The sequence below is a fragment of the Asterias rubens genome, chromosome 7 (assembly GCF_902459465.1).
Source record: "Asterias rubens chromosome 7, eAstRub1.3, whole genome shotgun sequence".
In the NCBI taxonomy this organism is placed as follows: Eukaryota; Metazoa; Echinodermata; class Asteroidea; order Forcipulatida; family Asteriidae; genus Asterias; species Asterias rubens.
The window spans coordinates 7,651,345-7,665,195 of record NC_047068.1 but is presented as its reverse complement, the minus strand read 5'-3'; the positions used below and the strand labels follow the sequence as shown (position 1 = coordinate 7,665,195).

Here is a 13,851-nt window from a genome sequence, read left to right as displayed (position 1 = left end):
ACTCTATTTATTCATGATATGATACTATGATAATGTTGACAGTTTATGATTGTGTTTTTTTTTTACTTTCTAAATCTATCCAAAAAGAAACTTCAACAAATCCATTAAACTCATCCTGTCATTAATCCATTTGGGGTGACAATACTCAGTTAATAAAAATACAAAAAAATTGAACTTTCTAAATCTATCGAAAAACAAACTTCACCCTGTAAAAATTAAGACACACTATACTATGAACTAGGCTTAAATCAGTTCTGTTTTGTCTTTTGTTGTCTGTTGTTAATGTTCATCTGATTCATGGTGATTGCTTGATTCTATCACTCGTACATAACCTTTACCCATAGAGCTTCTCACTGGTGACATATTTGTACTGCAATGGTAGGATTACTAGATACGTTTTTTTCCATTTTTTTGCTGTCAGCCATTATTCAATTGCCAAACACTGTCCTTTAAACTACATTCCAATTTCTTAAAAATAAAAGAACTCCACTTGAAATTCTCAAGCCTGGCGAGTAGACAGCTGTCCCTGCCAGCAGTCCCACCCCTGACCCTCCCCCTGCTGTTGGAGTCGCAAAATACTGGGGAGGTACACAAAACTCTCACTCTCACATGAAACAATGATAGGAAAACATATTTCTGCCTTAAAGGCAGTGGACACTATTGGTAATTACTCAAAATAATTATCATCATAAAACTTTTCTTGATTACGAGTAATGGGGAGAGGTTGATAGTATAAAACATTGTGAGAAACAGCTCCCTCTGATTTCGAGACCTCAAATTTAGAATTTGAGATCACGAAATCAAGCATAAAAAAGCGCACAACTTCGTGTGACAAGGGTGTTTTTTCTTTCATTATTATCTCGCAACTTCAACGACCGATTGAGCTCAAATTTTCACAGGTTTGTTATTTTATGCATATGTTGAGATACACCAACTGTGAAGACTAGTCTATGACGACTACCAATAGTGTCCACTGTCTTTAAAAATGACGGAATTCGATTTCATAAACAGCTAAGATTCATCTTAAGATGAGAGTTGTCAATATCACCATAGTGATTTGTATTGTAATATCACACGTTGCTAAGTATTATTTAGATTTGTGAAATCGAACCCTGGTTTTCAGAACAGTTTAAAAACAGGAGCTGTTTACATTATACCTGGGATTTAAACTTTGGTGGAGATACAATTTAATGATGGCAAACTATATCTATAAACACACTCTGCACTAAACACTTCAACAAATGAAGCCGTCCCATCCACAAATAGTGATGTGGTGTGATGTGTCTTCAAATTATCTTTGTTTTGTTGGCTCAGATACAGATATAATATTTTCTACATAAACCAAATTATTGTTATTATTACAGTTATCACTCCTGAAATCAGCGAGGTAAAACTAGAACTACTTTTGCATTCGGTCATGAAAGTTGAAGTAACTTGTCAACTTGGTGCGATAACGCCAATTATAAATCCTAGACGTTGAATCTGAAAGATTCATACATGAATGATGAGCTGTTTTTATTAGTCAGGCTGCAGCTGCAGTGCTTCTTACCAAATGAGATTTTACATTTGTTATTTTTTTTTTTAGTATTTACCAATCTTTGACCCTACCTTTGAGCATCAATCATTATGCTCTGATTAAAGAGAAGGTACACGGTTGGTAATTACTCAAAACAACTTAAAAACTGACTTTGTAGCGAGCATTGGAGAGCTGTTGATAATATGAATCATTGTGAGAAACGACTCCCTCTGAAGTAACATAGATTTTGAGAAAGAGGTAATTAATCACTAAACTAATAATAAAAGACTTCTAGCCAGAAGTATTTTTTTTTCTATCTGAAAACACACAAATTCGTCAACAAGGGTGTTTTTTTCTCTCATAATTTTCTCGCAACTTTGATGACCAATTAGGTCAAATTTTCACAGGCTTGTTATTTTATGCTTATGTGGGATACACAAAGGGAGAAGACTGGTCTTTGACAATTACCTAACGTGTACCTCCCCTTTAAAATGCACATTGTCAACACTAGGGGATATTCATCAAAGAATAAACAACTATGGGAGACACTTCAGATTGCCAATGTCATGTTTGTAAATATTATGAAATGTGACTTGACAAGTTTCAGTCTCTCCTGTCGCGTACATATACATATGTAAAATTCTTAGTAAATGTGCACAGCTACAACCATGGATGCACATTTTTCATGCCCATTTTATGAACAACGATTTAAAAACCCCTGATGTAGCAGTTAACTCAATGTTATTTATATATTAATTAACAATCGCTGCGCCAGACTCAATGATGAATAAAACAAGCTTGAGTTTGTCGAACGCAAGATCTGAAAAGAGTTACTCAATATTTATCGGTTGTTAATTTGGTCTTTGTAACAAAAAGTGTACCCATTATTGTGAAATATTATTCAAACCCCTGAACATTGCCATTCTAGATGGTTAAATTACCATTATAACACGCCTCTTGCTTTTTCTGTATTCTGGTTGGCTGAAACACGGTCACGTGGGATGAACTAACATAGTCTAGTGATCACGCCCGGGTGTTTTACGGGAACTAGTTCCCGAGCGGGCACTAGTCTTTAAAAATAGTGAGCGGTTACAGCGCCCTCTCTTGACTTGAACCGTGAACAGCAACTACAAAACTTCCTTTCTTTTCCAGATTTCTGTGCTTATTTGACATTTAAGACCGAGCTGTGTTATAAAACACATATTGACTGGCATAATTGGGTAACAAGTGTACGTCCATTCCCATCGGGCCTGTGAGTGACCAGAAGAGGTGCCTCTCTTGGTCACTCAAAGTCCCTTGGAGGAATAGACGTACACTAGTTACCTCATTGCCAGTCAATATAAGTATACTAGACCAGTAAGACTGCCTGGTAGCTATAGTGGCAGTTCGAATCAGCTGCTGGTACAGCAACCATTTAACGACAGGGTTCTTTCACAAGCTAGCTGAGCTGCGAAAAAAATCGTAGGCAAATTACTCAAGTGGGATTTGAACATGTGACTAGATGGTAAGACAAGGCTCTAGAATTGCAAAGGATATGGATTCGAATCCCACCCGAGTAGTATGCCTCTTTATGGGTAAAACCAACAGTAATGTGTTCATTTTTCTTTTACAAAAGATGCTCCTTACCGTTCTTGGTGATGTTGTGTGGTAAGACGTTGTTGTTCTTGGTAGCCTGCTTGCCAAGGAGTTTATTGACTAGCAACGGAACCAGGGTTGAATCGATCGCTTCTTGGTCCTCCTCGTCCACCTCATGAAATGCTGCCCTCAACGCTGAAAATAAGCAAACACGGGAACAAAACAGTTAACTAATTTGTATTTAAATTAGGCAGGTTATTGCTTTTCAAAAGTTAATAATCTGGAATGATCACTTGCTCAAGTCTAGGCAAGAAATTTCATCTTTGAGAGGGTAAGGCAAGTTTCAATTTGCAAAGGGCACTTTCACTGGAAGTCTATGGCAAATGTTCGAAGTGGCACCAAGGCCAAGACTGGGGCAACAGAGACCATGGACTCCATCCGGGATGGTGTGACATTCAAGCCCTGTTGAAGGCTCAGAGCACAAGTAATATCCAAACTGTCTCATTGGATACCATAAACCTTCATCATGCTGCCACCATCTTTGTCATGTTCCCTGGTGAGCAATAGCAATAATTAATACTGGTCCTCATCATACCAAGAAGGGACCAGACTATTTTATCCTTCCACCCTCAGTTTGGTTTGAATGGAAGGAAAAAATGACAACATTGCTTTGAATTTGCAGGGAACAGGAAACGTGCCTATCTTAAACATTGATCTAAAATCCAGGCCATATCTCATTTTGCCCCCGGCCCCTGTTCAATGTTGGCTCTCAATGCACGATCTGCGCTTTAGCTGGGGTTAACAATATTGAGCGGGGAAACTGGGGGGGGGGGGGGGGGGGGGGTATGTTAACTGTCCTGTAGCTCAAGCATTTTGGCCCGGATTGTAGTTGGCACAATAAAACAAGTACCATAAGGACTAGACAAGTCTAATGATGACCTCAGAGGCTGAAGTTATTCATAGTTGAATCAGGATGTAAAGTAAATCAGAGGGATATGAACCCTGTCTAGTCAATGGTCAACAGAGTCTACTCTGAAATATAAGGAGAATCCAACGAGGAAATCATGGATGGATGTAGAATGTCAACATTCATGTAATCCAATCATTTGGAACTTCATTAGCGACAAACTCAGTGTATTTTATTGTATTTAATATACTTTTTAAATATTTATTTCATTTCATGGGTAGGTTAAATACAATAAGGACATTGATTAGGGTAAAAACATTCACAGGTACAACAAAGAGCAATTAAAAGAATTAAAGGAAAAAGGAACAGCTGGGGACAAAAGGATTGCCTAAAAGAAACACAGTTCGTGCCTAGAGGCTTTTCGTTGAGCGTAGGGACACCTAGTTATGAGTCTGATTCATCAAGAATACTTCATTTACTACAATAAACAGATGATGCTGCCCAAGCCTTGATGGACAAAAACTCCAAGAGCTGTAGTCCCGTCACTGGTTTTGAGTCCGGGTTCGAGTCTCAAGTCAATAGGGTCCAGTTTGAGTCCTAAGTCTTTTGCTGACGTGACTTGATTCAAGTCGGATTCTCCGAAATTGTGACTTGAGATGGACTAAAGTCAGAGTCCTGAATTTGAGTCCTACAACACGGGTAAATACTGCCAGTCACATAAATCCCAATTTCCCACAAACTTTCAACAATTGGATTGAGTAATGACCTTCCTTTAAACCACACTGATCATTAAAACTATCCTTGCAACCACCACCTCAAATAAACCCTCCCAGAACAACCAAACAATGAGCCACATCTCACCACATCTCCAGTTATAAAGATCCTTCATGGCATGTTTGAGGAGAGCCTATCCAGATTAACAGACCAACAATCCCCTGGAGTTTAAGCAACTTGCACCATGGGCTACCAGGCCTGATACTTCACAGAGGCAACAAACGCAATAACTTCCATCACCCCTAATCATTGCCTTGGTGCCCTTGAAATGCTCCAGTAGAAATGTACAATTTCCTCATAGAGTGCACTTTACCAGGGAGAAACTGCTGTGCCCTTGCCCTTTCAAATCACGAGGTATACAGGCATTGGCTTCCTCCAGTCAACAGAAAACACATCATTGTTTTTGGAAAAGTAAACTCATTCCCACATGCTCCATCAACAGACAGTTCCAACTTGATGTCACACAGTTAAAAGTCTGCCATGATTATGTACAATGTTGAATAATATTTGATAGACAACCATGCGATACATGTAAATAACTAGTGCGGAATATAGGAATTTAATATTGATAAAATTCATTGTATGACTGGTCAATGAGCCGGATGGCTGCGTAGAAAGTTGGAAAGCTAAAAGCTGACACTAAAGTTGGCAGCAAAGATGAAGCACTCGGCTGTGTAGAAAGTTAAAACGCTTCGTGCAGCTTAAAGCTCTATCAATGAAAAGCTCTATCTATTAAAGCTTTATCCCCAGCTGACTTCACACAATGAAAAGTCTCTCGTATTTACACGCAATGGTTAATAATTGATGAATGCACAATGATGGGTAACATGTTAATGTGGCACGCAGGAGTTTGATCAAATTCACTGCATGAATGGTCGATGAACCTTTTGGCTGCCGGGAAAGTTAGAACGCTTTAACCGAACCAAAGTTGGCCGTAAAGATAGAGTGTGTCAAGAACTATCTACAAATGCACAGAAACAACCCTTTCTTCATATTCAGTTGTCACTTTAAAGGAGCAAAACAGCCTAGTCTCATACCAAAATATGAAGTTGCCTTAAGATTGTTTGAGGAAAATCTAAGCATCATCCAAGAAAAGAAAATCTCAAAGAATAGACAACTCTCACCTTTCCACCAGATGAAACTTGATCACACCGTGTTTGTGAAAAGAATAATCCAAGATCAACGACAAATAATCTCCTGAAGTGAAATCTTTCTACACCGTGTTTGTCATTTTTGTTCATAAATCCAAGATCCACGACCTTCAATTTTACCTCTAGTCAACTTTCTTTTATGGAATATTTTAGCGGAAAACCATAAAATACATCAACAAACCACAATCTGCTTACTGAAAAGACTATGTCCAAGAACGCCGACCTACAATTTCCTGAAGTGAAGTCTGTCACACAGTGTTTTTGAAAAATAAAAATTAAATCCAAGATACATAAACTACAATCTGAAGTGAACCACTCTCCTCTTACCTCTAGTAAATTTTCCTTTGTGGAATATTTTAGCGGAAAACCATAAAATACATCTACAAACCACAATCTGCCTACGCCCAGGAAGAAGTAGAGTTTATTACACTGGGTGCTGACAGAGGCAAAGCCGTTGCATTACATGGATGAGTCACATCATAAAGAAATGACCAAATATTTATAGCCCAAGATACAAACCAGTGTGGCGTTCACAGACAACCTTCGTGGCAATGTTATGATGTGTTTATAGTCAATGGTTTACAGTCTGGCAGGAAAAAAAAAAACACAATATGGAATGAACACTAGTAATGATAAAACACATGGGAAACTGACTGGGGAAATTTTTAATAATTTAAGGTTAGATGGTTTTGGTACCCTTAGTAGATCAAGTATTTGGCCATGATGACATGATCTGAATCCCTACTCACTGTGAATGAACATGAATGTAACATAATTTTCCTGCAGAAGTTTCAGCTCAATTAGTCATCAAGTTTGTTAGAAGTAAAAGGGAAAATCACAGAGTGTAGCGTAAATTCCGTTGTACCTGCTGAAACAATTTTTGTCCCACTGAGATGAAAATTATTTTGGGGAAATTTTTGTAGCACCTTGCAAACCCTCACGCAGTGCTAAATAATTGGGTCTCAAAATTCATCACTACAATTACCTATCTTTCTGAAAGTTTGTATATACTCAGCGCCTTGAGTACCTTGTTTGGTAGATACGTGCACTATATAAGACTTTGATATTATTATTATTATTTCTTAAAAACTACATCACCTCAGCAAGTTATATTTTAAGGACAAGCTTTCTACCATCATTCATCTTTACAGTGTGTGAGTAAATCTTTGGATGCTTGTGTCGTACAAAAAGTACCCAGCCATCAATTTCACCAAACTCATCATACACTTAGGATTAATCTTAGGACTTAGGATGAGTTAAGTTCCCTATTTGAAGACGTAGGACGCATTGAACCCATTCTAAGTTAGGACAGGTTAATATTCGTCCTAACTCGAGTTAGGATTAATCCTAGAGTTTCGTGAAATTGGCCGCAGACCCTTTAAACAAAGACAAATTCACAAGAAGGGGACTTGAACCTGTGACCTCTTGACACGTGCCGTCACTCTACCAACTGAGAATTCTAGCCCTAAGGATAAAAACGGCGATGAATTGATAGCCCGAGTAAACCATCTCATAATAAGCCTCTTAAAGACACTGGACACTATTGGTAATTGTCAAAGACCAGTCTTCTCACTTAGTGTATCTCAACATATGCATAAAATAACAAACCTGTGAAAATTTGAGCTCAATTGGTCATCAAAGTTGCGGGATAATAATGGAAAAAAAACACCCTTGTCACACAAAATTGTGTGCTTTCAGATGCTTGATTTCAAATCCTGGGGTCTTTAAATCAAATCCGTGGGAAACTACTTCTCGAAAACTTCGTTAATTCAGAGGGAGCCATTTCTCACAATGTTTTATATTATCAACAGCTCCCCATTACTCGTTACCAAGTAAGGTTTTAAGCTAAGAATTATTTTGACTAATTACCAATAGTGTCCACTGCCTCTTTAACTTATAGAGGATACATCAGCTTTCCTTGCAGCTGTCTTCTATAAGCTCATCCTCAACATCACACAGACCATATTAAGATGCCCATAGTTTATTCCACTCTGTCCATTTATGAATGAGACAAACGATTTATTACTCAGACTCTTCAACTTGACATCAAAATTATTGCCATATTTCCTTCGGAGCAGAGTCCACATTTTCATGGGCACATTAAGATGCATGGACTCATTTCTGACTGCGCTAATAATTTGGATAGCCTATTTATGCAAACATTGTGCATGGGGATCAGCATGCATTAGGATTCTGATGAGATCTAGGTCTAAGCAAAACCAGCAACATCATGTTTGGCTGAGTTTGTAAAACTGTAAAACTTGGCATTGTATAGTACGACGTCCATCTTGGCATTTCAGTAACTGATTACCTTCTCCCTAAACGCTCCCTAAAATGGCAAAGCTTGAAACATACAAACAGTCGAAGGTGACATGCCCTAAGGCAAACCAAATTATAACCGTTGTACAAAAGACACCTCCTTGTTTAATCACAAAGGGAAAAATGTCAAAAATAGTAATTGGCCTCACATTTCAACCCTAGCAGAGCCTTTCTTGAAAGCTTTCTCATTTAACCTTTGAGAAAATTGCTGCTGGGGTCGAAACGTCAGGCCGCTAACTATTCTTCTTTGCATTTATATACCGTGGGTCTTTTTGGTGGGTAGGCAGTTTGCAACAGCGGACTACTATTTTCACTAAAAAGGTACAACGGCGCTAAACTTTACAGGGGTCGGTCTCTTCCTACTTGAAAAATTGTCAGGACCACCCTAGGTTTTCCATTCCCCTACCCCCCCCCCATCTCCAAAACCTCAGTCCTCTTTCCATGCTGGCAACAACCTCCAAAAATACTTTGTCTGTAGTACTGTGACAATGTTTGAATGCTTCGCCAGTGTCCGAGACCAAAAAAACGAACCGTTGACAACATGAGGAATGTGGACGACCATTTCATTGGAATTCTTACAATTGAGGAGTGGATAAAGAGAGTCTTGTTGTTAAGTGGAGTCTAGCATGAGGGTGTTATGCCCCTCTGGGTAAAAGAGAAGCGACAGCGTCCTTTCAAGCTGTTGGCATGAGAACCAATCTTTCCCACCTTTTCTTCAGACAGAAAGCTCCCGACCTTGAGGAACATAAAGAATTATAAAAACCTTATCTTTTACTTTCTGGAGCTTGGGGGGGGGGAGGTAACGCGTCCCTATAATGTACGAGCATTCAATGGTGATGGTATGACAACACAATCTTCCCTTCTCAGGTACATATTTACATAAAATGTCCCAACCTTGAAGAACATAAAGAATTATAAAAACCCCAGCTGGGGTGGGGGGGGGGTAGACTCGTTCCTTTGGTGTAAGAGCATTCAATGGTGGTGGTAGGACAACACAATTTTCCCTTCTGAGGTACATGAAGTATTTACATAAAATGTTCCATCCTTGAAGAACATAAGAAATTAGCAAACTCATTTTTCACTCCCTGAGGCTGCTGGGGGGGGGGGGGGGGTGTAGACTGCTCTGTTTGGAGTATGAAGAGACTGAGCATTCAATTTCACACTGTCTAACAAGCACAGTTTTTTCTTCTAATGCTCTTGCACAAATAATTATGATGCAATAACTCTCTTAGCTAGAAATCAATTGATGTTGTTTGGTTAAATAATATTTTACTGGGCCATTTATTTCATTCCAAAAATAATCTCAACTCCCTGGAGTAGTTACAGCAAGCCATCTCTACACTCACATGTACCCATCTACTCCTGAAGAAAAAACAATGGTGAAGTATCTAGCTCAAGGATACATGTGTTATGGCCGGGATTCAAACCCACACCCTGATATCTTAGCCACCGCTCGGCCACATATCGCTTCTAGATCATGGTGAAAACAATAGCTACTTTTCCACCCAACCAAAGTCTGAAATCAAGTTGGAAACTTGACATCTCTGTAACTTTAAAGTTAAAGGGTCTATGTAACTTTTGTAGGACAAAAAACACAATGTCCACAGATTTACACTCAACTTACACAGTTTGAAGATAATGATAGTAGAAAGCTTTCCTGAAAACATAACGTGCTGATGTGCTGTAGTTTTTGGGAAATAATTTACAAACGTATTTTCATGACATTGTTTTACTCATTTTTCAAAAACTACAGCACCTCAATAGGTAAGATTTGAAGGGAAGCTTTCCACTATCATTATCTTCAAACCATGTAAGTGTAATGTAAATCTATGGACATTTTGAAAAGGTACCCAAATCCTTTAAGTAAATGCTGTCACACACAACCCAAGGCGTCAAGCCATTCATGCAACTAAAAGAACATGCATGAGGAGGTGAATGAACTACAACATTGAAACATAAATATCACATCCAAGGCGGATAGAGCTGCTTTAACAGCCAATTTTACTATACGGTTTCCATTTTGCAGCGCTGCTAACCATAAGCACATGAAAAGGCATCCTAACCTTCTGCTGCAGTGCAGACTGTACAAATAAGAATGATGTCACAACGCAAATCTATGGTGAACTTGCAAGATGGCCGCTTAATTTTCTTACTAAACTGTGAAATACATTAACACCGTTGCAATTTTTTTTCTGCTATCCATCAGCAAACACACAAATTTGCTTACCAGTATGAAATTAGTGCCAGTAAACAAGATCGTTCATTTCCTGTCCGATGTAAAACATGACTGTGAATGTTAACTGCTAAACATGACTCCGAAACGGAACATGGAGGAAGGAAATTCTTTACTCTGCTGTTGGAATGTGTTAGTCAGGATAAGACCTCGGCGGCAACGCAGATGGTTTACCAAACTGAGGACAGGTTATCTTAATTTATCTATGTGATTGACAGGATGACAAACTGTAGTCATGTACAATACCACAAGCCTTATTACAACATATGTACATCTCTATCTCTTTATGTAGTGTCTCTTATCCATTAAAGGCATTGGACACTATTCGTAATTACTCAAAATAATTATTAGCATAACAACCTTACTTGGTAACGAGTAATGGAGAGCCGTAACGTAGTTTTTAAGAAAGAAGTAACTTCTCACTAAAATATTGGAATTTGATTACGAGACCTCAGAATTAGATTTGAGGTCTCGTAATCAAGCATCTGAAAGCACACAACTTGTGCAACAAGAGCGTTTTTTTTTCTTCCATTGTTCTCTCGCAACTTTGATGACCAATTGAGCTCAAATTTTCACAGGTTTGTTATTTGATGCATATGTTGAGACACACTGGTCTTAGACAATTACCAATAGTGTCCAGTGTCTTTAAGGGTTATGGTACCTTTTGTATCTCGAGTTTTTTGGCCACGACATGAATCCCTACTCACTGTGCATGAAGATGTATGTCATGTGATTTTCCTGTGGAAACTTCGGCTTCATTAGTTATCAAGTTTTTGAGGAAAAAAAGGTGAAAATCACAGAGCAATGTTTTCAGGAGAGTTGGGTAAACCCAGTGTAAATGTTAAAATAATTTTTGTCTCACTGAGACAACAATTATTTTTGTGAAATTGTTTTATTTATTTCTCAAAAACAACAGCACCTCCAGCAAGTAATATTTTAAGGGAAGCTTTCATTTTCTTGACACCATGTAAGTTTAACCTTGGTAATTACTCCAAAAATTAATTACCATAAAAAGCTTACTTGGTAAAATTACTACTAAAGCATGCAGGGAACATTACAAAACCCGATGACAACTCTGAGTGGACCGTGTAAATAGCCAAATATTGTAAATACCAACAGATAAGAATTGCTTCAATCTGTCCTGAAAATATCGGAAACAAAACACTTCAAAGTTTCATTGAAGGCAATTGACTGACTTCACACAACTCAATTGTCATCCCCTGGGAGAATAAATCAGCTTTGACCTTTCCACTTGACCTGGAACAGCAACCAGGCTAACAATGTGACAACCGTTATTGCTTGATATTTATCTTGTGATTAAATTGATATTGAATTGTCAATATTGGATCAAGTAGTAGCAAATTTCAAACAATATAATTGGGGAAAAAAGGCTATCAAAGAAGGAAGGGTGGGTGCATAGTGTTAGGCAGAGGGTAGTCTTGGTGCAAGACGTAATGTTGAGTTGGGCCCCTACACATGCACATAATATACACTCAACGCTAAACATTTCACGACCATTCTTCTGATAGAGCGCGCTTCTGTAAACCGCAATCCCGGAGTGTGGTGGTGTGGTGATCTGGAAGATTTCCGACAGCGCCCGCTATCGTTCGTTAGTAATATTCACTGCGAGGAGATGGAGATGTGGAGCGGGATCAGGATAGTTGAGTGATAGTGAACAACGTCTTGCACCAAGACTAGCCAGAGGAGGAGAAGTGGAGCGGGATCAGGATAGTTGAGCGATAGTGAACAACGTCTTGCACCAAGACTAGCCAGAGAAGGAGAAGTGGGGCGGGATCAGGATAGTTGAGCGATAGTGAACAACGTCTTGCACCAAGACTAGCCAGAGGGGTGTCTGGGTGTCTTTTTGACACTTTTAAACATTTTGACACCCTGTTTTATCTGTCATTTACATGCAAATGTATTGTAAGTGAACAATTCAAATACTCTTTTACACTGGCTAAAACCTTGGGTAGGTGAAAGTAAAGGGTGGGGTGGGGGTGCTAAACAAACCTAACTCCGCCTGTCTGCAACTTTGTTGTTTATTTATTTGTTACAGTTGTATTTGCTTAGTGTACCCATTTAATGTTCTATCACTGTGCATCAGCGCTGCTTACGTTTTTAGTCTTTGTATATTATTCTGTGCCTTGAAGAGTGACTTGGAGAAAGTGTGCTAGGCTCCAAGGTTGTAAGAAATTTGGGAACAAAATGTCTTAAGGTAGAGTCATAATTTGAAAATTACCCCAAACAAAATGTTCGTAATTTTTGTACGACTGCCTCCTTGTTATAAAAATCATAAAGGTAGTAACATCCTGCATATAAATTTTTGTCTGAAATGCCCAACATTATTTCGAGCCCCCCCCCCCCCCACTAAAAAAACCCAAACAAACACATAAAATTCTGTGTTCATAACAAACCAAAAACTGACTCTAAAATTATTGCTTTGCCCTTGAAGAAAATTTTTAAATTCCTTGCAGAAAGAAACATTGCATCATGTCAACGAGGGAGCCCAGCACTACCGAGAATTCCTGAGAGTCAAAATGACATCATGTGGTGTTGAATCATGAACTGAAATGCGGTTTTCTCCATGCGGTATCTGCTGAATCTATACGCACAAAAATTGTTTTAATGAGAGAAAAGAGTTATCTAAATACAAAACAGAAAACGTTTTGTAGCTGCTGGAAATTTATTAAATTAAATTTATTACTTCCTGCCTTCACTTTCTGTAAAGTTTTGTAATTTTTGTGTGTGATTTTTCCATTAAGTGCAGTAGGCGTTTCTAACTTTTGTAATTGTGACTGAAACAACAGAGCTTTGGTCTTGTCTGACACATATTATTCAATAATTTGAAAAGCAAATGTGATTCTAGCAAAAGTCAGAAGAGTATGAAATGAAGCAAATGAAATGAAACCAATTCAAACAGGAAAAAGTGCGAGACACACGCAAATAATGCTGAATGCTTGTGTGAAGTTGTACACACATACACTTTTAACTTTTTGGCAACAGCTCCCATTGGTTTTGTACACACTCTCAAACTGGGGAAATTTACCAAACATTGTCCTCTTTTGTTATAGGTCCCATTGGTTTCAATATGTACACACACACCCAAGCTTCCATGGACCTCTTGTAGTCTCTCTTTGTTTTTATTTTTTTGCAACAGCTCCCAATGGTTTTGTACACGTTTTCCAACTGTGGACCTTTCCCAAACGGTGGACTCTATTATCGTGCTTTGTTATAGGTCCCCGGTTTGAATGTGTATACCTACTCAAGTTTACGTACACTTTGTGGACATTCCTTTGATCGGTACACTTTGAGAAAAATCTTCTTCCTCAACACTGTAAAAACACTGTTTGGACGTGTGTTAATTCCACATAGTGTT

At 38.5% G+C, this 13,851-nt stretch overlaps 1 protein-coding gene across 1 annotated transcript in view; it reads right to left on the bottom strand.

The window, feature by feature from the left end:
• LOC117293033 (neuronal-specific septin-3-like) overlaps window positions 1-13,851 on the bottom strand; it is a 51,102-nt gene that overhangs the window by 16,144 nt on the left and 21,107 nt on the right. Inside the window, exon 3 of the mRNA XM_033775239.1 lies at window positions 3,143-3,286. Coding sequence (XP_033631130.1) covers window positions 3,143-3,286 — 144 coding nt within the window. The remainder of the gene's footprint in view (window positions 1-3,142; window positions 3,287-13,851) is intronic.